This window comes from Kogia breviceps, chromosome 9 (genome assembly GCF_026419965.1).
Source record: "Kogia breviceps isolate mKogBre1 chromosome 9, mKogBre1 haplotype 1, whole genome shotgun sequence".
NCBI classification, from domain to species: domain Eukaryota; kingdom Metazoa; phylum Chordata; class Mammalia; order Artiodactyla; family Physeteridae; genus Kogia; species Kogia breviceps.
In genome coordinates, this window is record NC_081318.1 from 112,767,733 (window position 1) to 112,795,145 (window position 27,413).

A 27,413-nucleotide genomic window follows, 5' to 3' on the forward strand; every position below is an offset into this window, starting at 1 on the left:
TAGGGAGAGACGGGGACAGAGACAGAGCTCAAAAGAGATAAAGCAAATAAAACGGCAAAACGTGAATAATGGGCAAATACAGTGAAGGGTATACCTCCCTGGGTTCTTTGTGCTGTTTGTCAACTTTTCTGAGGTTTGAAACTTTTCTGAAGTTTCGGGGATTGAAAAAATCCTCAAGGATGGAAATCATGTCTTTCCATCTGTTGTAAACATCAAAACGAGGATTCCCTGACTGTCTAAGGCCAAAACTTTGTGTTTATTTTTGTGTCATAACTGACAAGAGCGACACAATATCTTGCACACTTAAGATGCCAATTCTTTGAGTCACTTATATTCAAGCCATTCACGAAGTGTCACTGACTCGGGAAGGCTCAGTCATGCCGCCTCGTGCAATGGGCTGCAGCCTGGACCTCAGTCGCTGTGGTCTCCTCGCCGACCCCAGGCACCAGCAGCCCCTCCCCACGCTTACTTCACTCCACACCACCGGTGGAGAGGCTGCCACCGTCCTGCTTCCACAGAAGCTTCACGTCCTCTCCTATTGATTCCTTTCAAGAGTTTTTAAATTTCTCATGGTGAAATCTGGGTATCTGTGTGCACTTGGTGAAAGGTATCCGTGGAGCCTCACAGCCCACACAGTGCGCACGACTGCAGAATCTCAGAATTACCGCAGACACTGATAGCGGCCCCGTGTAACCATCAGCCACTGACAAAGCCAACACCACACGGCCTGATGTCCAGCAACCCCACAGATGATGAGCTGATAACCTCACAGGTGAGCCCCTCCCGTCTCCGAAATGCTCAGGCCATGGAGTTGCCTTCACCTTTTTGAGACACTCTGCCCTGGCTTCGTCCTAGAACCGTGGCCTTGGGGCCACACAGCGACGGCCCAACCCCCTCCCAAGGCAGGACCCTCATGTACTTGAAGATGTGGTCTTACGTCCAGAGTCCGCCCTCTCCCACGCTGCGCTCAACTGCTTCATCCATCCACCGTCCTGAGCCACGGCTCTTCACCCACCCTCCCTGGGAACCCACTCTCCCCAACACCCTCTTAAAGTGATGCCCAGATGCATATGCAGCATCTCAGGTACAGAGTACTTATCCTTTAGGATGAGGAAACACCCTCCCTTGCTAACCAAAGCCATCCTGCCATTTTTCTTTCATAAAGCAGACAAGGCTTTTGATCTCGCCCAGGTTCTCACTGGGTAAGAGGGGGTTCTCTACCTGCCAAAGTTGCTTATGAAAAATATTCAATGACGTTTCACGTTTAATCCACTTAGTAATGAAAAGTCAATGAGCCCAACCAGCATGTTTGATTTGTCTCGGAAAGAGAGAAACTGCTTTGCAAGAACAAACAAAAGTTAAATTAAAATAAGCGACTCTCCTCAAGAGTGGAAATTGAATTTTCCCCCAAAGAACTAAACGTGTGTAAAACCCTGTGCTGACACGGATACGAGAGAGCAGGCCTTACTGGAGCCCAGCTCCCGCGGGTCCCCGGGGCCCAGAGGGCGGGAACCCGCGTGCAAGGGCGTAGATGCAAATACTGAAACTCACATGAATCCTGCAGTGCAATCCGCACTGCATCCCGTGCTTCACGGCGGGAAGCGCGATCGCGGGCCGGACGCCCATTCACCTACCGTTTTTGCAGATTGGGCAGCACTGGTCGGGCTCGTACACGGGGTCCACGCACTCGGTCTGTGGACACGCGGACACCGCGCACAGCACTTCCCCGCTGGCCTCGCAGCGGCACCGCTCGCACGGCGACACCTGCAAACAAAGGACACGGTCAGGGCAGTGTCTCCATCCTCGGCCCTGAACATCACACACTCACCAGCCCCGGGGTCCCGGAGCGTGAGGGCGGGGCCGGGGCTGAGCAGGCTCCCCTGGGGGGAAGGGGGAGGGCACATCGATGGGGTCTAGGATGCTCAATCCCTCCCAGCTCCGCACCTGAGCCTCTGTATTTTTTTTTTTTTTTTTGTGGTATGCGGGCCTCTCACTGCTGTGGCCTCTCCCGTTGCGGAGCACAGGCTCCGGACGCGCAGGCGCAGCGGCCACGGCTCACGGGCCCAGCCGCTCCGCGGCACGTGGGATCCTCCCGGACCGGGGCACGAACCCGTGTCCCCTGCATCGGCAGGCGGATTCTCAACCACTGCGCCACCAGGGAAGCCCGAGCCTCTGTATTTTTATCAGCCCACATAGTGAGCTGCTTTATAAGCTTTCTGTTGAAGAAAGGGTTTTGTTTCTTAAAAACGTAAATAACACGTCATATTGAATTCTTGCCCAGCCAGGCATCCCGCAGGTGGACCCCTTTCCCACAGCTCTGCCCAGGGCCACCCAGCCAGCCCGGCCCGCCCCCAGCATCTCTGCTGTGAGAAGACATCAGAGCAGGGCAGGAAGGGCAGGGTTAAGGGAAGCGGAAACGGGGGGCTTCTCAGGGCCGGGCACCCGGCCGGGAGCCGTCCCAACGTGAGCTCATGTCAGTCTCGTGGCAATACTAAACACCCCTACTAACACGATCACCCTAGTTTCTGGCGAGGAAACTGAGACCCAGAGGCATCAGGCCGCCAGCTGTGGGCAGACTTTTCATCCGAGACAGGGTTCCGGCTCGAGTCCAGGGCCTCTCAGGGGTCATCACCCAGCCTCACCGTGGCCTTCGTCTCCACGCTCCAGCTGGCCTCGCTGCACTTTCCAGCCACGGGCCCCAATTCTATCTTTTTGGCTGGCTCCGACCAAGCAAAAGGGCCGTTCCTGGCAATGCTGGCCACTGCCAACAAATCCTCCTGTCGTAACTCAGGCAGGCCGTGAGGGGATGATTTCTTTTTCCCTGGAAACCACCCACAGAGTGATTTTTCATCTGGGTTGACCCATGACAAAGCAGAAACAGCACACGTGGACCCAGCAATCGGGAGCTGAGATGTGGAAATATGTGCTTTAAAGGACAGTGCGGGTGGGACACGGGGTGCCAAACACTCTTCTGGGCAGGGGGGGCCCCCTTGACTTTTGCGTACAACACAAGTGGCATGGCCAGCACTGCACAAACAGCTCTCTCGGACGCTCCCTTGGTCTACACCGTGCAAAAACCCCAAACTGCAGCCTCCGCCAGGCGGCCTGGTTACTGCATGAAGCAGAAGCTCAATATGTGCTTAAAGGCACTAGACCACTGTCTGGCTGGGAGTCACGACTTAGCGGGGGTGTGTGTGTGTGTGTGTGTGTGTGTGTGCGCGCGCATGTGTGTGTGTGCGTGTTCGCGCTTAGAAAGTAACAAAAGAAAGAAAACACTGAAAACAAAAACTTTAGAGCGGCCCGGGACAAAATCTTGACCTGGTCTGCATTATAGCCTTAGAAGTTACAATCAGTCTTACAACAATGTAAAGGCACGTTTTTGAGAAGCAGTGCTGGCGCGAGAAGGTTCTCTCACCACCACCACAAGCATCTCTCTGCCTCCGCTCTCCTCCTGTCCTTGTTTCCTACCAGTTCTCTTTCCAGCCTGTAGCATCCTTGTGTCCAGGCTGGGTTTACTCAGCAAGCAGGATCAGAAAAAGGGTTTGGAATTTTAAAAGCAGAGACCCTGAGTTGCACAGGATGTAACCCAGCAGGACCCTATGGGTCCTTCCCAGAATAGACCCTCACCCACGTCCTCAGCCTGCCTTGCGTCTGTAGAAAAACTTCAGCCAAAGAGTAAATTTAATCAGAGAAGTGAGAAAATGCAGAAAGAAAGGAAAACAGTCAAGCAAGACAAAATAATACTTTAGCCATTAAACAAAGGCAAGGACCTTTATCTTAGTGCCTCCTCAAGGCCTATAGACAATATTCTGAGCCATGTCCTTTGATCTGTTTTGCTGATACTGACATCCCCACCGGGTGGGAGAAGTTAGCTGCAAGCTGCCCACCAGCACGGAGACCCCAGACCAGCTGGAACCAGGAGCTTGACGATGCCGACTCCCGATGACCTCACCAGCAGCCAATCAGAAGAAGGTCCACGAGCTGACCACGCCCTGTAAGACTCCTCACTGCCCCCTCCAGGGCGGGACACACAGTCTGGAGGGCACTGGCCCGCTGGGTCAGACGGTGGGGAGGAAGCCCCCACCCCGGGTGAGGTGAGGACAGTCCCATCTGGAGGGCTGGATAGTCAGGAAGGAGCAAGAGGGCCGGCGATGACTGGGGTCTGTCCTCAAGAAAGGGGCACGGCTCTTCCTGGAAGGCTGTGGGCAGACCTTTCATCAGAGACAGGGCTCCGGCTCGAGTCCAAGGCCCTTCCCACCCCCTCCCTGTTCTGCAGGGAGCAGGAAAAAGCCCCATTTCGGTTTGGAATTTGAAAGGAGGGAAGGGCCCTTCTGTCCTGTCCCGAGGACAGGGCTTCAGGAGAACAACGAAGGTGCAACTTCAAATCAGAAAGGCATCATCACAGGCCCCGAGGAGCCCCTCCGGGCCGCTTCCTGGGCAGGCCTGCAAACTAAACCCTCCTTCCTGCTCTGGGCCTGAAACATCGCCCTCTCCACCACAGAGCCGTGCTCAAACCACACACGCAGCACGGACTGCTAAATTCTGAAAGGTCTGCAACGTGATCAAACATTGAACTGTGGGTTTTACCATCAATACACATTTGGAAATTCTGGTTCAACTATATGGAGATGTTTACTTCTCAAAAATCAGAGCTGAGGGCTTCCCTGGTGGCGCAGCGGTTGAGAGTCCGCCTGCCGATGCAGGGGACGCGGGTTCGTGCCCCGGTCCGGGAAGATCCCACGTGCCGCGGAGTGGCTGGGCCCGTGAGCCGTGGCCGCTGCGCCTGCGCGTCCGGAGCCTGTGCTCCGCAATGGGAGAGGCCACAGCAGTGAGAGGCCCGCGTACCACAAACAAAACAACAACAACAAAAAATCAGAGCTGAGGCTTAGAGTGAGGGTCCCGAGTGTGTGGGTCCCTCCCCGGCCTCAGCTGCCAGCCCTCCTCTCGTGTGGCTGGGACCCACCCCACACCCCGCGGTAGCAGGTGGGGCAGCCGGCTACGGCGTCTGCGACCCCGGTGGGAGGTCGGCCTGCCCAGACCCTGATTGGATTCCACGTGCTGCTCGGGTTCCAGACACCAGGTCTGAGCACCACCCAAGCCGAAGGGCCCTCAGATACCAGCTCAAGCACCAGAAGGCCTCCTGTCAACCCATGTTCTTTGCCCTTCTGTGCAAACCGAAGGTAAGAATGCCCAGGGTGTTGCTGGATCTGCAAGCAGGCACTTGAGGTTCGAAGGTGTGTTTCTGCAATCCCGCGGGCGAGCAATAGCCACCTACACCTCGTATAACACGCCTGCTGACAGAAATGCCATCCTCTGCAACCTTCCAGGTACAAATCAAGTTTCGTACAGAACTTCGATGAGGCACCTAGAGGAACACCCGGGCATTTGAGGAAGAGGAGCCATTCTCAAGGTACCCACTATGGGCTGGAGTAGTCAACCGTTGTGCTGGAGAAAAAGAGCACCGAATTTTGCAGAATTGGGAGTGAGAGTAAAGAGAAGCTCTGTGCTACTCATTCCTTCATCCCAGGCCTGCGCCCAGGCTGATAAGATCCACTTGTGCTAGTTCCAGGAAGGTGGAAACATGGGTGATGGCGGGGGTGGGGGGGGACGGAGGAGGATGGGCTGGGAAGCTGGCAAAGGGCCAGCGCCTGGGCCAGCCTCGGGTCCAGGTACCGATGCTGAGGGCTCTCACCAGCCCCCTCTGCTTTCAGAGTCACCCCAGTGACTGTGGCTTATGAACGACAGTGCTGCAAGGTGGATCTAACCTGAAGCAAAGCCATGAAGAACAGACACGTCTGAGCATGTTTTCCACAAAGCAGCCGTGAATACAAAGTGCACAGCAGAGGGGAAAGAAAGATCTTAACTTGATGGTAGCTGAAGTATTTTCATAATTAGTTAGGCCCTTAGAATGCTCAGTAATGATATACATGTCTGTATCACGCGTACATAGGCAGTAAGGACTGTAAAATGCATACTGAGCCTGTTTCTAAACAACTAAGTAGGAACAAGCAATATAATTTACATGGGAATCAGTTCTCAGACGTAGAATGAGGCCTTCCTAACGGACAGTGCTTACATTCAGGGCCTCATACATAAAGGACCTACATGAGGTAAGTGGTGGCTTGGGAGGAGCTTCTATACTAGTTGTTTGTTAGCAGTTGTATTTTATCTCATATATTTCACATTGACAGACTCGGGTGCAGTTAGATATCTATCTATAAGGAGCTTTGCCTTGTGTCATCTCGTAACCGTGAGAAGGACCCGGCTCTGAAATACAGCAGAAGGCAGGTTGAATCTGAATCCCACTCTTGTCTGCGTCCCCAAATGTCTTTCCATTCTGGAAGGCAGAAACTTATTTCATACATGTACTCTTTCTTGTCTGATTTCTTTCACTCAGCATAGTTATTTTGAGATGTATCTATGCTGTATCCTCTTATTCATTTTGGACAATATTCCACTGTAGAGACATGCTACAAAGTTTGTTTATCCATTTACTTGTTTATGGACATTTGGGTTGTTTCTAGTTTGGAGCTGTTACCCATAAAGCTGCTGTGAAAATTCATGCACACAAAAAAAAGAAACTAATTTCCAGACACTTCCTCCTGTTCCATCCTGCCTACACGGCTGCACCTTCCACCACCCAGCAGAATGCCCACCTACTTGGGAAAGCCAACATACTTTTCTTAAATCCAGCTTCAACACATCTTTCTGTTCTGCGCTGCCAGAAAAGGCCAGTGGCCTGGATGAGAACTCAAAGATGCCTTGTGTCACCTGAATCCTGCTCTCTGACAAGCAACCACCATTACATTTCCGATCTGGAACTTTATCCTGTGGTTGCTGGCGTGGGTGCCATGAAACCCCACTAATTCCAGGCTGAATGCAGATGTCTCCTCAGGAACAGACAAATGAGAGGCATGAAAATCCCAGCATAGCTTCCCAAGGAATTGTAATGTTTTCATAGATGGGATTAATTTGTGAGCTAAGAGGTGTCAGCCCAGACCTTTCTCAGTTAAAACCATTCCACCTAAAAGAAAGTCTTCTCTCCATTTCTCTATTTTGTCCATCACCAGAGAGGTTCCATTTATGTTTCTAACCCCCATAGTGCTGGCTTCTACAATGACACAAACTAAGATTAACATGAAAACAAAGAGAAACCCTGAAATCCCAGCTTCCCCCTCCCTTCCTCTTTCCCAGTTCCTCGATCCCCCCACCCCTTCCTTCGAATCTCCATAAGCCCAGGACCCCTTGAATTCCTCCGGGGCGTGTTGGCCAAGAGCACTGTGTCCTGTCACTGAGAGCCAGCCGGACTCCCAGCCTGCAGTCAGCTGCCAACTAGATTCAGTGCAACTCAAGGGCCAGGGCGTGTCATGTCTCTGTCACATCCAGGATGATTACAGCAACTGAGCTGGTGCAAAACGCTGCACAGGCTCAATAAATATTGACTGAGTCAAGGAAGAAACCTCTGAAAGACACAGGAGCTGAAATTAACTTGCACAGCACACGAGGAGAAACATAAAAAATGACATCGACAGCTTTGCTTCAGGGAAGGCTGCCCACCACCTGGTGAGGAGCTGCTAGAGGGTTAGATCCCCACACAGGAGGCAAGGGGAAGAAAGGGAAATCTTTCCACTATGAGGGGTCAGGATGTTGATTACACATTTCATCCACAAATGGAAGAGAAGATACAGATGCTGGGATGATAGAAACACAAAAGCAGAGCTTTACAGAAGGGATCCGACAAGTGCATAAAGGGCACGGCTAGAAACAGGGTCCGTAAGTGCACAGCCTGAGATCAGGAAGCAAAACCTGGAGATTCTGGAGCGATCCAGTCCCGCACTTGGGGAGCAGGTGTCACACCCCCCTCTGCCTGTTACATCTTTCCTAACCATTCTACTCTGCGTGTCAGTGTTTCCTATATAGCGCTAACATTTATAAGGAGTAGCTGAGGACTCATACTTTCACTTACCCAGTGGACAAACTTCAGATCCCAAAGTGGAAGATGTACGATGTGGACACACCCACCCTGCAGGCCAGGGACCCTCCACTGACCAATCCCACAGGCTCACAACCCGAACAGAATCCTGTATCCTCACAGAGAGATGCAAAGACACACCCAAGTCGCTCACCTCTGTGCCCAGTCTGGCTGGGGAGCTGACACATAAAAAGAGAAAGTAACAGAAAAGCGGGCAGTGGCAGATGGCAGCTGAACTGTGTGCATACTATGGCTTTTAAAGGCAAAGCTGTTTCTTGGAGTGGGAGGGAGAGGAAAAGGATCAGACTGGAATGTGGATAAGTCAGCTGGGGAGGACAGAGCAGGTGGAGAGGGGCTCCACGGAGACAAGGAGGGGCCTCGCTGGCTCCACGGTTCCCTCCTGGGGCTGAGAACCTACCCCAAAGGGACTCCGAAATCTAACCTGGAGAGCATAACGTTTCCCACCATCAGCAGAACTAAAAGAAGTGTTCTAAAACCAAAGAACAAGAGCTCAGTGTTTGTGGATTTGAGTTTTGTTTACACATTATGACCCTCTTGTATAATTATTCTGATAACTTCCAATTGAGAAACAAGTTGCCATGTACAGAGATAAATACAGATTTTAACCTTTTTTTCCAGGAGTAATTTTTCAATAGTGCTCAAAATAAAAATCTAAAGTAAGTGTTTTAGAGTTTGGCTACTACAGCGTTTTATCATTTCATTTTTTTTCTTTACCTCCAAAACAACAATCTAAGTTAAAGTTTTGCAATCAGATAATCTTCTTAAAAAAAAAAAAAAATTCCTCTGTTCAAGCATATCTTCTCTCCCCAAAAAGGATGGTAACTTCTTTAACAACCTCTCTTTATTTTTCTGACGTTACATTTTAATAGGATAATGTTCATTTTATTTTAACGAAAATTTAATGTGATAAAATCAAATGATATCTGAAACTAATAAAAACAGAGAAAGGAAAAAAAAAAAGAGAAAGAAGAAACAAGAGGCAGGAGCTAAAATCGTCCTTGGCTTTGGCCCTGGATGTCAAGCACCCTCCCGAAGCCACTGTCACACTTTTGTCACCAGATGGCGAAAGCGTCCTTCCAGCTGCTGAGTGTCTTCCCAAAAGGGCCGGGAGTCACGGCTCCTTGAGCGCGATGCCCTTAAGGGGAATCCCCTTCTACTTAAACCTCACGTCTCCTTAACGTCGGATAACCCGGAGCTGTGATATTTTGGAGCTGGAAGAAAACGCAGGAGCAATGCTTTTCAACTCTGCTTTTTTATGGGCTGAACACACACCCGGGGCTCGGGTGAACTGTCAAGAAACCCACACAGCAGGGCAAGGCAGCGGCCGGAACACAGGGTCTGCTCAGGCCACAGGGCTCTGCTCGCGTACCATCGTCATGAGTGTGTCCTGGGCCACCCTGCCTGCTCTGACCACCCTCCCCTGACTCCCTGCAACATGCCTGGAAGATGCTATGCAGGTCCCAGCTTTCTTTTCAACGGTGACCTCAAACCAAATCCTTTCCCAACCTTACTCAAGTTTCCTCGACCTGAAATACCTTAAACTAGGCTCTGTCTCCACCCTGGGAAGCAGCAGGGTCCTGACCAGACACAGAGGCGCCCACCCAGCAGCCCATGTCTCCCAGGCTCTGCCCACTGTCTGAGGTGCCCCTGTCCACCAGGGCCAGCAGGGAGGGCTCCAGCCCCTCTGTCCCCACACCCCCATCTTCCCTGCCATGGGAATAGCAGCCCCGAAGTGACATGAACCTGATCCACGGCCACCTTCCGGCCTCCAGCACAAGCCAATGGCCACAGAGCTACAGCAAGCTGCTGCTTCCTGTACCTTCAGAGAAGATTTTGGTTTTGTTTTGTTCTTTTTGTCTTTCTACTGGCTGTCAGAGAACGGATTTGCATGCAAAGGGACTTAATTAAGAACTGTCCCCAGGAGCTGTCAGCTTCCAGTCTCAGGAAGAATACGACTCCACACAAACACACAAACACACACACACACACACACACACACACAGAGCAGATGAACAGAACAACAGTCTGACAACCCGACAAGGCACTGCTTTCTTCTCAGGCACCAAAGACTGACTTTTATAGTTTAGCTTGAGGCAGGACCCCCTAATGTCTTTCAAATCCTCTTGTGAATAATTCCCTCAGATAAATATGGATCACGTAGAAACTCACTTTCCAGGGGAAAGATGCAGGCAGTGTTTACATGTGTATTTCACTTGGTGGCAAACAGATGAAAATGAAGAAGGGTGCTTCTTCTGGGCTGAAGACCTGGGGGATGTCCTGGAAGGGTGCTGACCTAACAGATCACACAGTCCAATCACTTGTAGCAAAAACCTGCTGGCTTCCTGTTACAAACTGAATGCCCCCCCTAAACTCATATGGTGAAGCCCTCACCCCCAATGCAATGGTCTCTGGAGGTGGAGCCTTTGGGAGGTCGTAAGCGTTAGATGAGGCCACGGTCACGAGGGTGAGGCCCTCGGCCGATGGGATTAGTGTCCTTGTAAGGAGAGGAGGAGGGCCCTCTCCCCACCAGGTGAGGACACGGTGAGTAGGCGGTGGTGTACAAGCCAGGAGGCGGGTCCTCAGCAGAACCAGACCCTGCAGACACCTTGATCTTGGACTTCGAGCCTCCAGAACCAGGAGAAGTAAATTTATGTTGTTTCAGGCACCCAGTCTCATGCATTTTGCTCTGGCAGCCTGAGCTAAGACAGCACGTGCACCCCCATTTCTGTGGTGGAGGCAAGTGTGTGCCCACGGTGGACCTGCCCCTGGCACCCAGCCCTGGCCTGCTGCAAACAGAGCTGTGCAGAGAGGAGGAGAAGGGGCCAGTAAGGCTCGGAGTAACTGAGGCAGTAACCACAGGCGGATGGCCTTGGAGTGCTACCCTGGACCCTGGGCGCAGTCAGGTGGGGCCTCTCTCCTCCCACTTGGGAGCATGGGTGATGGTGAGATTTTGATGGAGTAGCTTTAGTAGATACTTTGCCTATTCACAGATTTCTAAATTAAGACCTTAATAGAACGGATGTGATGCCAACTGGGCGTGACCACCTACAGACTGGGGCTGGCGGCAGTTTTGTTAAAGCCAAACTCCTCTTAAAACATGGGAAGCGCTAAACCCTTTTTTTTAGAATTAGTATAAAAGATTAAGGATAAGTCATCCTTAGCAGAAAGAAGCAATGAAAAGGAAATGGTTTTCCTTTAACATATTAATGACTAAAACTAACTATCTTCCAAGAGAAGATGGGTGTGAGGTGAGATGTGGTGATTGGTTCTCTCAGGGATCACAAATTCAGATTCGTTCAGGCATTCGTCATGTAAGAAAATGAGGCAGTGAACTAGGTGGTAATAGGGAGTGGTGGGGACTGCAGCAAATGGAGAAAACACTTAATGCATTGAAACCCATGAGCGTATCTCTTCCTAATATAGGCGCGCACGCGCACACACACACACACACACACACACGCACACGAAGAAAACAATACCATGCTTCTCCCTTTCATCATTCTTCATTTGAGACGGCAGTAATAACGTTTAAATGCGCTAAGCAGGGAGCAGTGCAAGTGACCAGAGTGTAACTGAGCAGGACCCAATGGGTCTGTCTGTCCCGGGGACAGACCCCTCCCCATGTCCTCTGCCCTGGGGCCTCTCTGAAGTACCCAGATAACAGTATCCGATGCACATTTCCTGAGTTGTTTTGCAGATGCTAAACCCCTCACCAAATGTTAGATGTTAACTACTTGATGACCATGTAAGCCCATAGCCCCAGGCCTCCTGGAGCCTAAGGACTGATAATGTTTAACCCCTGTGACCCTGCCCTGTTCTCTCACCATCAGCTAATCCCAGAACTGTGCACGAGCGGATCACACACCCTTCGCCCCGCTCCCTCACCTGGCTTTTAAAAATGTTTGCTGAAACCCTCCGGGGAGCCCGGGGCTTTTTACGGCACAAGCCACCTCCTCGCATGGCCCTGCGATAAACCTTTCTCTGCTCCGAACTCGGACGTTTCAGTTTGTTGGCCTCACTGTGCGTGGGGCACACAAAACTGTGCTAACCAGAGGAGAGCTGACCCAGCTCCGGGAACAGGGCTCACCATCGCCAACTAGGACGCGGCCACCTGGATACATCTGAGGTCGCAGCCTGGCTCCCATCAGCCTGCCGCAGCTACCAATCACCCAGCAAGTGCTGGACCAGGGCAGGAGACCGCGGCACAGGCCTCCATGGCTCACACCTTTGGCCCCTGCACTTGCCCTTGAAGCTGAGCCTCTTCCAAAGCATCCTGACGTGACAACAGGCCAGCCCAGCGGTTTCTCCAGTTAATGAGGTCGCTTTCCACGGGGCTTTAAGAGACTGAGGGGCTCACTCACAAGAAAGGGATCCATCTCTGAGCTCAGATGCACCCCTGAGAGCGTCGGGACCACTCAGTGGCGTCGGCCTCTGTGAGCCGTCACCCTGGAGCAAGATGAGCTTATCTCTTTGACTCCCTGGAGGGCACAGGAGGCCAGAGGGGACTCTGCCGCAGGGGGGTGACCTGAGCTGAGAGGTTGACATCACGGCACAGTTTATCCCTCAGGCCACCAGCGTCCCTTGCTCCTCACAGGCCCAGGGAAAGGCAGCAGCCTTGTCAGAATTCTTTCTTTTCCTATCCCCACACTCCCTGACATTTCTGCCAAGCGTGACGTGGCTGAACCACCAGCCGATTGAGGCAAAGGTGCTCGGGGGGCCCTGCTCCACGTGGGAAGGGATGCCAGCATCCTGGCCAGCTGGGGACCCCCTGCACTGCGGCCCCAGGGGAGAAAGGTGTCACGGTGACAGCCGTCCACTGGCCAAGGGCCCTGTCTCCCCAGAACATAACTGTCAACAATGAGAGAGCGTGAGCGGGGACAGAGCTATGGCCCCCGACACCTTAACAGGAATGAATAAATATGAGTCCTGGCTTGCTTGAAACTAATTGCGTATTTTGTTTCCAGCCTTCTGAAACAAAAAGATTGAGATACTTTTTCCAAAAATGCATGAAATTTCAAAGTAAAACGTAAGTAAGAAATTGTTTTTAAAGTTGGACCAGGGAGATAGATAATAAATGAGTGTAGCATGTCAACCTCTGACAAAAGCAAAGACATGATCCAGAAGGGCCAACCCGTCTGGTACGGTGTATGTTAGTATTTATTTCTGAGCTGCTTCAGGAGCAGGGGGCAGATCACTTAGAAGTGGTCTGAATTTTCTTCCAGTAAGGGCAGAACAGCTGGCCATGGCCCGCTGGAGCTTGGTGCCACCTGTGACCTGTAGCCCTGGACGACAGAAAGAGCCTTTGAAAACGTCCACCTATTTCAGAATTTGGCCTCAAGCTGCACCAGCTCCCCAGCGATCATTTTGTTCCAAGAACATTTAAAAGTTGTATTTAATGGCATCTCCTGTTTAAGGATAAATTTCACAGCTCAGAATTCAGTGCAGGACACACCAACCCCTGCAAGGCACGGGAACATCACCCCACCGCCACAGCTGTCACCACCCTGGAGACCCCCGCTTTTGTCAACGGCAGCCGGGGTTCTCAGCCCCAGCACCCTTGATAATATTGGTTGTTGGGCTGTGCTGTACCCTGTAGGATTCCAGCAGCCTGTCTGGCCTCCTCCCACCAGATGTCGGTAACATCTGCCCACACCAGTTATGACAACCAAAAACGCCTCCACATGTGGCCAAAGCTCCCCCGTAGGGACAACGTGGACCCCAGTTGAGAACTACTGATCTGCAATTTAGTGAAGGGTGGGTTTTGATCCCGTCTTTCTTAACTCTGTGCCTCTGCTTCTGGGATCCTGTTTTGCTTCCTGGATTTCAACCTTTAGATTGCATCTGGAACTTCTTTTAGTAAAGGTTTTTTGGTAGTATGCGCTCAATTTTTGTTGAAAAATATTTTTGTTCAGGCTCATTCCTGAACGATAGTTTTGCCAGGTACATACACTGAATTAATGCTTATTTTCTCTTTGTTCTTTAAAGATGTTCTTCTACAGCTCTGGGTTTTCTATTCCTTTTTTCTCGGCCGCGCCATGTGGTATGCAAGATCTTAATTCCCTGAACCCACAGCCCCTGCAGTGGAAGTGCAGAGTCTTAACCACCGGACCCCAGGGAAGTCCTGGCGGAAACGTTCTCTTCTTGACGAGATGTTAGGGGTCAGCCTAGTTACTGTTATTTTGCAGGTAAAGTCTTTGCTCTGTGGTCCCTCTTAAAATGTTTCCTTTCTCTCTGGTGTTCTGCAGTCTCGCTAAGTGTGGTTTTATACATATACATACATATATTTATACACATATATGTATATATATATACATAAATATTTTATATATACTTAATATAGGTGTGTGTGTGATTTATATACACACACATACATATATCTTTCTTTAGATTCACTGGGATTCCTGAATCAGGAAATAGGGGTCTTTCAACTAGAAAGTCTCCGGCACTATCTCTTCATCTTCTCCACATTCTCTGCTACTTCTTTCAAAATTCTAATTGGATGTATGTTAGCCCTTCTTTCTCTATCCTCCATGTACCAAAACATTTCCTTCCTATGTTCTATCCGTGCATCTGTGTTTCATTCTGGGCAACTTCTTCAAATCTACCCCCAGATTCACTAAATGATCTCACAACCTGCACCTATCATCCTGTCAAATCCACCCCTTGCAGACTAGTTCCAATTACTGTAGCATTCCTTTATACAGGCTCTATGTGACTCCTTTCCAAAGCTGGCAAGTACTCGGTATATACTGAGGTGGTTTTTACCCATCCACTTGATTCCCACATGTATTTCTCTGCCTGTAAAAAAATATTCTCGTTTGTATCCCAACATCTGGGTCTGATCTGACTGCGTTTGTCTCGGCTGACTCGTGTTTCCGATGCTCTTTTCTCGTGTGTAATTGTTATTTTGACATCCCGTTCCTTGGAACCTTATTTGTGGGGATTCTCTGTGGCTGGAGAGTGTTTGCCTTTGTCAGATACCTGTGGGCCCTGCCAGCCTGGGACCACTTTCAACAAAAATATTCCACATGGATCATCCAGAGTGCTCCGGGAAGCACGATTAGGGGCTCCACACCCACAGCAGGGCATGTGCAACTGCTGAGAGGGAAGCCTCCAGCTCTGCCCAGTGCTGAGGCCATCCGGGGGGGTGTCTACACTGACCTCTCGCAGGACAGGCTCTTCCGGGGACTCTGCCTTTAGGAGAGGTACCCTGATCTGACTCTCCCTACCTGGGACCCTGGACTTGTGACGTGGCCCAGCCTGGCCTCGAGTACCAAGGGTGCAGGCCCCGGGCATCGGTGGACACCCTAAGACAGTCTCCCCTGAACGACTGACTTTCCTCTCTGGTTTCATACATCCACCTCTATGGACTAATTTCTCTTATTTTTTTTTTGCCATTCCTGCTGTGCTTTTGAGAAGATGTGTTTTATTGTATGAGAGCCAGGATTTCATGAGTTTTCTAAACAGTGGGTTTTCAGCCTATGAGTCTTCCATAGTCCCAGGTAAAATCATTTCTGCCATGAGGGGATATGCACAGAGCCACACGGCAGCTTAAGTTTCCATTGCTTTGCATTTCCACGGGCCTAGGGCTTCCCAGAGAGCTCGCAGGGCCACGGGCAGATGCCTGACATCATCGTTTTCTGCATCCATTCGAAAGACACCCTCTGTCCTGGACGCACCCCAGCGCCCGACAGAAATAGAAGGAGAAGTGAGATCCAGCTGGCAGGATCTCAGCCTTGGAACAGATAAGCAGCAAGAAGGATTTCCGGCTACATGATCAGAACCGTGCCATGAAGGATGGCTACAGGGGATGCAGACTTGAGCGGAAAACCATATCCTTTACTCAGTCTCACAACTGCGCCATCTGAAACAGGCTCTTCTGGTCTTTTCCCTAGAAAGCTGCCCCAGGATTCTTCTTCCTCTGTCATTTAAACACAAAGCATTAACAGCACTGGGATCTAGGTGAGGGGCCTCCACCTGCCTACCCTGCAGACCACGACCCCACCTGACCAACCTCTGGGCACATCACTCTCTATAGGGTCACTGCCCCCTTGACTGGAGGGACCTGACGGTATGTCACTGTACATCCAGGATGTAGCCCAACGCCTGCAAATATTTATCCAAAAAAGTATTTTTGAATACATAAATGCAAGCATGCGCTTTCTGTTGGGACTTATCAGATCGGAGAAGGAAATACTTCTGGGAACACACAGCCCCCTAGGTCACCCTCTAACGGTGAGGAAATTCACAGGCCATCTTGCCAGAGACCAAGCGCCTTGCTGGGGCAGGGCGTGTGCAGAGCTCTGCAGGTTTTCGTATCTCTCATTTCCTTCTCATCACGAGAGAGACGGCAGCGTCCTCTCCACGTTTTCCCGCCATCTAATAAGGGGGTTCCGAGTATTGTCCACAGGCACAGGGATGAACCAGAGCTCAAGCTCACGTCGTCAGAGGGTAAGGACTCTGTGCTCAAAGTTCTAGAAACCGACTGCCCACCCCAACTGCAGGACGGGACTGGAGAGCACGGCCGGGGTCCCTCCGTCCTCTGAGGCCGCCAGCTTGTCTGATCTCGAGGAAGGTACCCATTTTCTAGGGTGACGTTGCTCCACTTGCGAACAGAGAGCGTGACAAAGCCACATGGCTGTGGGACCCCGGGGAGTCACACCAAGGGAGGAGGTGGTCAGCTGGGGAGCCAGTGCCCTCCTCAAGGAGCAGCTTGGCCCTGGCAGATGGCTGCCACCTGGGGCTTACCCTGTTCTCACAAGAAACCAGCAACTGGAGTAGTTGTAAGAACCTCACTTGTTCAACGTCTGCTCTATCACACAGACGTCGGATGTGCCTTGAGCCAAGCAGAGCACCCCCGTGGGCCGGAGCTGGCTGTCGGGCCGTCGGTCTGCACCCCCCGCGTGGGCTTGGTGACCTCTGAGGTCTGACCCACGGCCGAGATCTGGTACCCGGTCCACTGCCTGCCGGAGCCTCCCTCCTTGCCCTCAGGGAGCTCCTGGGATCAGTGCTCGTCTCCTGCTTTCAACTCAAGACTTTATACTTTGAAGGCCACAGATACTCATTTTGTCCTCAATGGCTTGAGCAAAACCCAAGTCCACAGAAACAAACGCTTACCCAAATTGATTCAGCGTTCACCGGACACAAAGTGGACCAGGCACTCCAGGCCTGTATAAGCCCTCCCTTTTCCATGGACCAGAAATTCTCCCAGCCACGCACAGAATGCCCCTCCATCCCCACGGCATCAGGAAGGTAAAGAGGCAGAGTTGCAAGGAAGTGTCCAACAGGCCAGGACTCAAATCCTGGCTCCCCCATCGCTAGCTTGATGACTTCAGTCAAGTTACTTAACTGCTTTGAACCTTAGTTTTCTCTCCTCTAAAACAAACAAAAAATACCACCAGCTCATCAGTCTATTGTGTAAACCCTGCCCCGCCCCCAACATATAAAACATGTAAGCGATGGATGAATGCTGGTTTCCTTCTACCCAACATAAAAGACTAAACGTTAAGGTTAGCAGATATTGGTCCTGTCTAAAACTTCCATAAGACATTTGGTCCACACCCAAAGGTCCTTGAAATTCGGTCCTAACCAAAGAGTCCATGCCAAATGGCTTTGGACAAGACCAAATATCAAGGATCTTTCTTCTTTTTTTTTATTACGTATAGTTGACTTACAATGCTGTGTTAGTTTCTGGGGTACAGCAAAGTGATTCAGTATTATATTATATTAGTATATATAATTTTTCAGATTATTTTCCATTACAGTTTTTATAAGATACTGAATACAGTTCCCTGTGCTATACAGTAGTAGGTCGTTGTTGATTATCTATTTTATATATAGTGGTATGTATGTGTTAATCCCAAACTCTTAATTTATCTCTCCCCCTGCTTTCCCCTTTGGTAAGCATAAATTTGTTTTCTATGTCTGTGAGTCTATTTCTCGTTTGTAAAAAGTTCATTTGTGTCTTTTTTTGGATTCCACATATAAGCAATATAATATGATAATTGTCTTTCTCTGCCTGGTTTACCTCACTTAGTATGATCATCTCTAGGTCCATCCACGTTGCTACAAAGACCTTCTGCTATGGAGCAAATATCTTTATGTATGTTTTGGACCGGACAAAATGGTCTTGCAAAAATATCGAGGACCTTTTGGCAGAGACGGAATATCTTATGGACCAGGGGTTTTATGGAAGTTTTGGATAGGACCACATGTCCTGTGGGAACTTTTATAGCATTTGTCTCATACGCACAAATAAAGCACTGCATGGAGCATGTGAAAGAGCGGTCATTCACACTAGGTTTCCCCCACCTGAGTTAGGGACACATCTGAAAGGTCTAGGGAAACCACATGTAGTCTCCTTTCTTTAAAAAAAAAAAAAAGTTAACATTTAAATGGCATTGAACAGAAAGGCAGAAACTAAGAAGTCCAGAATTTGCCAAATCTTCCTAGAAGCCAAAACAAACTCATTCGTAGCAATAGCACACACATGAAATTGACTTACAGGAAAGAACATCGACTTTACACAACTTAGTTCATTTTCCTCGGCAAAGGAAAATAATAATGGTATTGTTTTGGTCTAAGTAACATCAGCCCAAAGAATATAAATACTATTAGACTGAAAAGTATGGAGAATTGTGTCTTTCTCTTTATTGGCACTTGCTCATAATTGCAGTAGAGATCTATTGAGATGGAGCTTTTGATTCCAAATTTCATGTAAGTTGTTTTTCATTGATAAGCTCCCAGAGAGGAGATTTTGCAACAAGTCCGCTGCTGAGGCCCCAGGAGGGGCTTGTGACTCAGCGGTGCCGGGTCATCTCACCTGTGACTCTACCTCGTTCACTGATCTTCTGTCCAACAGTCCCCCTGCTTTGCAAGACAGCCCAGCAAGCAGCACGTATCAATAACTCATTTTCTCTTTTTCTTCTAAGACTTAATACAATTGCCAATCAGACCTCCTGATCAGCTACCCAACGACACACAGAACTGATATCATCCCAACCGAAAGCAAAGTGAAATTTCAGTTCTCTTGTATCTCGGGGAGTCGCATGCATTCTGTTAGGTTCTACGAAACGTGGAAACAAGCTTGCAGACCCTGTTTCCGTCTTCACAGTTCCCCAGAAATCAGGATGCCCAGGAGGGGAACAGGTTCTTTGGCTGCTCAAAATGGAATCGTGTTTTAATTAATGAATTTCAAATTTGACGTGCTGCTGGCCTGTATGGCAGCTCTCGGGGGCAAATTTAAAAGTACGTATCATACGGATGCTACAAGGACCCACTGACATAAGCAAGTAGCACAGTAATTCCTGAAGTGGAGCTCAGAATGGAGTAGACATGGGTGGGTGGCTTAATTATGGTTATACGTCATTCCGTGCATTACCCATCACTCTGTGCCTTCTCTACAAATTCTTTCTTCCGGTCATACTTGCTGATGCATCCTCGCCCCACTGCGTGCCCTACACCTCCTTGGACCCAGGCCTACGAGGTCAACTCTGGTCACTGACCCTATTGTTACAGGCTGCACTGTGTCCCCTCGCAAACTCAGATGTTGTGGTCCTAAACCCAATACCTCAGAACGTGACTGTATTTACAGACAAGGTCTTTACAGAGGTAATTAAGGTAAAATAAGGTCATATGAGTTGGCCCTAATCCAATATGAGTGGTGTCCTTATAGGAAGAGGAGATCAGGACACAGACATGCACACAGGGACACCATGTGAGGACACAGAGAGAAGGTGGTCCTCTACACGCCCTGGAGAGAGGCCTCAGGAGGAATCAGCCCTGCCCACACCCTGATCTCAGATTTCCAGGCTCCAGGGCTGTGAGGCTGTAAGTTTCTATTGTTTAAGCCACCGGGTCTGTGGTACTTTGTTATACAAATGGCATGCCCCAGGAAGCAAGAGAGCATGTGAAATAGCATTCATGTATAAAAATTATAAACGGATAGACCAGCTTCCTTACTCAAAGTTGGAGGCCTGCTGGTGTAAGAACAGGACACTTGGTATAATTTCAGAGGCAGTGGAGGACATTCTACTAGTAACTATGTTTTTATTTGAATATACAAATTAAACTGCAAACATCCCTGGAGGAATGAGAGTATTACTCTAATTGTTATTAGCAGCTTAAGGGTATTGCACTGAAGGTCTTCTGCTGACATCTGCCTGACCCAGGCTGTAAAGAATGGGAATTTGAATGGGGTAAAGAGCCTTGGTGAGAAGGGGAAAGACAGGACTGAAGTACAGAGATAACTGGGCAGAGAGTGAAACCCAGCAGGACCCTGTGGGGCCCTCCCAAGTACACAAGCCTTTCTGTGCTTTCTATTTCTTGTTTGTAGGGGAAAGGTTTCTGCCTCCAAGACCTTCCCTGAGTTCCAAAGGTCAGATTCAAACAGTCACTAATTAGGGGAGTGAGGAAATGCAGAAAGAAACAGTAGAGCAGGATGTGGGAGGGTCCCAGTTCCTCCTGAGGGATGAGCACAGATATCTGATACATATCCCTGAGCTCTTCTGCAGGAACTAAGGCCCCCATCCGGGTGGAGGATGGTGACTTCAGGCTGAGCACAGATCCCTGGAGCACCGCCCTGTGACCTCACCACCAACCAATCAGAGGAGGGTTACACACCCTGAATCCCGCCCCCCCCCAGGTTTTCCCTATAAAACCTTCTTCCCTGAAACCCACTGGGTCTTTGGAGCGTGAGCCAGCCATTCTCCTGGCGTGGCCCTGTGATAAATAAACCTTTCTCGGCTCCGAGCTCTGACGTTGCGGTTTGTCTGGCCTCACTGTGCAACGGGCACAGGGACTGCAGACACATACCCAGGACAGACAAGCACGAGAGGGTAGGGAAGAGCCACGCTCTGTCCGGAACACGGGCCCAACAGCATCACAGGCACAAGGATCCGGGGTTCCACCTTCTCGGGCGCCCACCACGGGCTCCCAGCCTCCCTCAGTAACCTACTCTCTCTCGGAATGCAGAGAACAGAAAGCGCCTGCGTGGCTCCCAAGGAAAGAGGACCAGAACGGGCCTGCCTTTCCCCTCCCCTGACCTGGCCATGATCAGGAGCGCTCCAGACGTGACCCTATGGCACCACAACCTCCACTGGATTACATTCTTCTCAGAGAAGCGCAACGCGCTTCAGATGTAAAATGCTTTCCTTTCCTGTCTTCCATGTACTGTGTGCTGTGCAAACTGCAGGCCTTGATGGGTCTCCTGGAGGCTCCAGAGCAGCTACAGGAGCAGCTGTGCCCCACAAACCCCTGGACTCACAGCTGAGCCTACACCCCTCTACGCTTATTCCCAGAAAGCACCGCACCCTCTTTTGTTCGCGGAATGAAACTTGCACAAAGCCACACTAAGTTAGGGAAATGCCTTAGGAGTGTTCCTGATACTAACAGAATGAACAAGCATGATATACACAATGCAATCGTTATGCATTTGTACCTATCATAGGAGCAGGAATATAATGAAAATTTTATAGCAGCTGCGCACAGTGTCAGCCTAGCAGCTGGTCATGATTGGATGAAAGTTAAGAACAAAGAATCACTTGAAGATGAAAGATGCTCTTAATACTCTAAAAATAGCTTTACTGGTATTTTAATTCTTACTGATATTATAATCTTTCCAGTCTCCCTTTAGTGGCTATCATCTCCCATCTCAGAGTGGGAAACACATTCTACTTATGCGCCAATTTTGGAAAACAGGAATCCAATACAAGGCATGGACATACATACACTACCAAATGTAAAACCGATAGCTAGTGGGAAGCAGCCGCATAGTACAGGGAGATCAGCTCCTTGCTTTGTGACCACCTGGAGGGGTGGGGTAGGGAGGGTGGGAGGGAGGGAGACGCAAGAGGGAGGGGATATAGGAACATATGTATACATATAGCTGATTCACTTTGTTATAGAGCAGAAACTAACACACCACTGTAAAGCAATTATACTCCAATAAAGATGCTAAAAACAAAAACAAAACCGGTCCCCCACCCCCATACAACAGGCAGCTTCATGGCATCCAGCACTTAGCAATGAATAACCAGAATAGAAGTTTGAATTCTTCCTTCTACCTGTGATGGCTGCTCCGGGATGCGTTTGGGCTTTTGAGATCAAAATGCTAGTAATTCCTCAGCCTACCTCACGGACACTTATAAGAAATGACTATGGAACTACACACAGTGCAAACAATAAATGGTATTAATTAAAAACTAATCCCTCCTCTTTGATCTTGTACCTCTTAGATTTTCCTGTGAATCTAAAACTCCAGAGAATCGTTTGGCTACAGCCCCGTCCCAGGCCAACACGAAGGCCCCTCCCCGCTCTGGGTTCCACCAGCTCCCATGGCCAGCTTTACTTATGCACGTCCGGGCTGCACCCCAGAACATCTGGGGAGGCATCTGCCCGGCTCCCCAGTCCTCCAGGAGCATTCTGAGGGCAGGGTTCCAGACTGACTTCTGTAGTATGGCCAGCACCTGGTTCCTAGTAGGTTCTCATCAAAGTTGTCTGTCTCTCTAAAGGGCTGAAGCCAAGAACTGTCTTAGACAGGTTTGCCTGGAGATAAACCCCGGGTGTCAGGTTGTTAGAACTCCAAGGAGCCTTAAGGAATGTCGGGCCCTTACCTTACACAGGAGGAAAAAGAAAGCCAGAGGGGAGATGTGCTTTGTTCCCATGATGCAGCCGATTAGTGGCAAAACCAGGATGGAAAGTCATCTTTTCTGACCAAATCCCAGCATCTCCACACTTTCTACATTACCTATAGATCTGTCCTTCTCGGCTTTACATTACTAGTCCTACAACACTCAAGAATTCATTCCTAAAACTCACTACACGCTGTCACATCCTGGGCACGTTCTCAACTTGCAGATCTCAGAGGCTATGGTCTGGGCACCCTGAAGGATCCCTTCGCATCTGCCTCCTTCTTCAGCTTTGGGGGCTGGAGGGGCCAGGATGCCCTCTGCTGCCCGGGGAAACCTCTGGCAGGCCAAGTCCAGCTGGACTGAGCCGACCACGGGGGACTGGAATGACTGAGTAGCAGAGCAGTTGTCTCCCAGGCTCGGTAGTGAAGAAGCAGGGCTTTCGGGGGGGAGTTCACCCCTGGCCAGCACAAGTGCTGGGTGGCATCTCCATCCACGCCAGTGCCCCTGCGGGGCTGGGCTTTTGGTTCAAATAAGAGTGTAGGGGGTAAAAGCATGCTTGACCAATGAATCTGCTTCTTAACAGCTGTGTTGCCTTCGACACCTTTTTAAAACATTCTGTGTCTCAGTTTCCTCTTCTTTATCAGCTGGAAATAGTAGATAATTATCTACTTAATCGCGTGGTTTGAGGTTTAACTAAGTTAATACAGGTGAAAAATGCAGCCTGGAGCCTAACATACGGTAGGCATTCAGGAAATAGCGCTACTAATATTATTACCAGTACTCACCTAAAATAAAACCATTTTAAACCGTAACCTGGACTTCTTGTTTTTGCTGTCGACTATGTTTTGGCATCCATTGAGCAAGCATTTTTTTTCTTTTAATTTCTAGAACATCTGCCTGATACCCAGCACATAATCTAGGGAAACGGCTTATTTATTATATGAAGAGTCTCCCTTAATGAGCTGTTAGCTCAAGAACACATCCCAAACAGCAGGGTAAATTACCCTGTGTTTGAAAACAGGGCGAGCGTTTCGGCAGCAACACTTTTAACTCAGGAGCAGCCAATTAAGGTTAAAAGTACAGCCAGTGAATTTGCTCCGGCTGTTCGCCTTAGGGCCACGGGCTTCTCTGTAAGGAAACCCTTTTATCGTGAAGACCGAGCGAATGCACGTGGACTGGGCACACGGCTTTCAAACATTACCTCTGCACTGAGAAAGAGGGGTCGCGCTGAGGGGACGCGGGCACAGCGCCGCCCACCTCTGAGGCGCACAGAGCGCCTCTTCCCCAAAGTGGGGACTCAGAGCCTGTTCACCCTCTCCCGGGACGGGCGAAGTCGCCCGGGCGCTCGCCTCTTACCACGAATTCCTCCAGGGTCTGGTAGGTCTTGCCCCGGAACTCGCAGTAGTTCTTCCTCTCCTTGCACTGCGGGCAGCACTGGCTCGTGTCGACGTGGATGCAGCGTGGGTGCAGCCGCGGGCACTCGGGCTGCGCGCACAGCGGCCCCTCCTCGGTGCACAGGCAGGGGCAGGCCGAGGGGCCCGGCGCGAACTTCTCCCCGATCGCGTACACGAAGCCGCTCTCGTCCACGCAGCCCTTCCCCCGGTAGTCCGGGTACGCGTACTCCTCCGGCAGCTCGGGCGTGGGCTCTGGGTCTAGGCCCGCCGCGTCCTGGGCGGCGGCGGCCGGGGGCTCTTCGTGCGGGGTGTCCCCGCGGGGGCGCCCCTGCAGGTCCCCGGCCCCGGCGCCCCCGCCCTGGGCGGCCCAGGCCTGTTTCTGCCTGCTCCACGCCTCCCGGCCGGCCAGCCCGCGGCCGCCCTTGCCCTTCCAGTCCCGGCCGGCGCCGCCGCCGCCCTCGTCCCTCGCCGGGCGCCCGAGCTCGCTCACCCGGCCCGGGCCGTCCCGAGACGCGTGCTCGCGCTTCTCCTGGCCCGGCCGCTCGGGCGCCTGGGCCAGCTTCTCGAGCGGGATGCTCGGGCTGCACAGAGCCACCATCAGGCAGCAGGTGAGCAGCAGGGAACTGGACAGCGCGCCAACTGCCATCGCCGTGGAGCTGGGCCACCCCTACCGCGTCCCGGCGGCCGGGCGGGCGGGGAGCGAGGTCGACGGGCGAGTCGCATTCACAGCCCGGGGGCGCGCCGCCGCCAGTCTGGAGCCGCCGTCCCTGCGGAGAGAAAGCAGCACAGCTGAGCCCCGAGGCCCGCGCGCGCCCGGCCCGGCGGCTCCCGAAACGGGCGCGCCGGACCCCGAGGGCAGGGGCACGCCCCGGGGTCCTACACATCCCAGACTGCGGACATGGACACGGAAGCGAGTCCCAGAAAAACACCGGCCCGCAGTGTTCCCCGTGTCTTCGTGATCAGCGGGTGGCGGAGCAGCGGGGATGCAGTTAGCAGGGCCCGCGCCCCCTGCCAGGCTCGGAGGGAGCCACGGAACTCCGGGTTCCGGCCACACTTCCCGAAACGCTCCTCAGTGGAGAATTCCGCAGTGGAGCGGGCGCTGACGGCCGCGCAGGAAAATGAGAGGGAAACCCTTCCTCGCTTGCCCGAGGGTGTTTGGGGGAGAAGGGCGCGAGGGGGGTAAGAAAGCTCCCGGGACCCGGTGACTCATCCTAACAACTTTGCAAACGCCACCAGTGCGGGGCGCAGACGCCCCTTCCCCGCCCTCCGCCCGAGGCCTGGTTGCCCAGAAGAAGGTCCGTGACTGTCCCCCAGCCCAACCCCCGTTCCCGGTTGCGGGTCGGGTCTTTAGGAGGCTGTGGCTCCTCCACCAGCCACCCGGCAGCCGCCCAGCGACTCGGGGCGCAGACCAGAGACCCCTGCGTGGGCCGCAGCGCGCAGTCGCCTAATTTCTTTGACCCAGGAGGGGTCGTGGCGGCAGAGCAGCGGGGCCCGGCAGCACTAGGGTGCGCGGTGGAGGAGGCCGGGGGTGGCGGGCGCCGGGCGGGGCGAGCCCCCGTCACTCTGCCTGTCTCCGAAAGCCTCTCTGGTTCCCGAACTTTGTGCCGCCCAAAGGGGCCGAGGGAACCCTAGACGCCGCAGGGCGCTGGCCACCCAGCCTCTCTCCACCAAGCCCTCCAAGCCCCCTCGCCCCCCGGTTCAGCGCGCCTCCGGGTGGCTTCCTCCCCTCATCCCCACCCCCTCAAGCAGGCTCGGGTCGCCCGTGCCCTCTGCCGAGCCCCACCCCCGGCCCGGCGGACTTCAGCGCGGGCCATCACCCATGTGTACAAACTCGGGCTTGGGCTAGGGGGCTCCTCCCGAGCAGCAGGGAGGCGGAAGGGCGCCCCGGGCGCGGACACCCACCACGGACCCTCACCCCCCGCCCGGGGGCGGGCGCCCAGCCTACGTACAGGAGCGCAGGGCGCCGGCCGGACGCGGGGCTCGCGGCGGGCGCGGCCCCGGGGCGCCGGCGTCCATCCTCCGGCCGGCGGGGGCCCGGCGCGGGGCGCACCGCGGAAAGCGCAGCCCCAGCTGCACGCTTCGCCGGCGCGTGCTCCCGGCTAGGGCGTCTCCGCTGGCAGGCTCATCGCACCGCCGGCGGCCGGGAGCCGGGGCCCCAACTCGCGTCAGTGCCGGGGCCGTCCTCCGCCGCTCATCCTCAGGGCTGGTCCCCGCGTCTCCGCGACGAACCGTGCCCGGGGCCGCCCCGGCTCGGCCTCGCTCCTCTCCTCCGGCCGGCGCGGGGGGCTCCCCGGACCAGGCAGCCGGAGGCAAAGAGACGCCCGGAGCGCGGCGGGCGAGCGGCGCCGAGGCCGGAGTGGGAGCCCGCCGCCCGCCCCGCGCGCTCTCCGCCCCTCCTCTGCGGCCCGGGTTCGGGAGGCGTCGCCGCGGCGGCCGGCGCTGCCCAGGGGTTGGAGGGCCTCGCGCTCACCCGCCCCCTTCCAGGCCCGAGACCCACCTGTCAGCTTGCAGCGCAGCCGCCTCCCCACCTCCGCCTCCGGCTGCCATCCTCCGGCCTTGTCACTCACTCTCCGCTGGACCTTTCATCTGGGCTTTTTCCTTTCCTTTATTCCTCCCTTTAATTTCTTCCTTCCCAATTGGCCCCCTCTGGCTTTCCTCCCCGTGGACGGCTTGGTCTTGCGACTGTTGAAAAGCCAGAACCAAAGTGTGTTCAATTTGGAATTCGAAGGCCGTGTTAGCTTAGCAGCCCGTGGGAGGGGTTTTTTTTTTCCCTCTTTACATTCAGAAACCCGGAGGTAGAGGCGCGTAAGAGTCAGAAACTCATAAAAGCCCGTTCCGCGTGCTTTCGGGCTCCCTGCCCGTCTCTCCCCGGTCGATGCTTATGTCCCCCGTTTCCTGCCCACATGTCCTGTCACCGAATAGAAACATTTCGGGTTAACTTCGCTGGGATGTGAAACTGTCAAAGCAGAGGCCTGTGTGGTTCAGACTTGTTTTTACTCTTTGATCTTGATCAATGGACGTGCTAGTTTTCTTGGATAAAGGAGAAAAGGAAACTTCACATTAACCCCTAAAATGGGATTTTTATTATAGAGGTGGCCATTCCCAAGGCCATGGTTCCTACCCTGTCATCTTAGACTAACTGAAAATGCTCAGCTCACATGTATACACACACAACCTTTCCGCTACAAGGTCAGGCCCTGGGCTGGGGTGGGTGCTTTGAGACCGGTTCCTCTTCTCTCCCACCTCTTGATAGTGGACAGACCAGATTTAAATGAACTGCAGAAAGGCCCTCTCCCAGCCACAGAAAGACTGGGTGAGAGGAAGCTTCTCCTTATCTACGAAAACAGAAACAAAAAAATGAAAAAAAGGGTTGGGTGGAGGGTTTCCACGTCCAGA

The 27,413-nt window shown here is 52.3% G+C and overlaps 1 protein-coding gene across 3 annotated transcripts in view; it reads right to left on the reverse strand.

The window, feature by feature from the left end:
* The window catches only part of VWC2 (von Willebrand factor C domain containing 2), a 136,714-nt gene extending 109,943 nt beyond the window's left edge, over positions 1–26,771 (reverse strand). For all 3 annotated transcript variants that reach the window (XR_010842354.1, XR_010842355.1, XM_059073954.2), the window contains exons 1-3: positions 26,515–26,771; positions 23,980–24,784; positions 1,635–1,764 (exon numbers count right to left, since the gene is read on the reverse strand). Coding sequence is in view for 1 of the 3 variants with exons in the window: in XM_059073954.2 (XP_058929937.1) it covers positions 1,635–1,764; positions 23,980–24,663 (814 nt within the window). In the remaining 2 variants the exon portion in view is untranslated. The remainder of the gene's footprint in view (positions 1–1,634; positions 1,765–23,979; positions 24,785–26,514) is intronic.
* Positions 26,772–27,413: the final 642 nt, after the last annotated feature.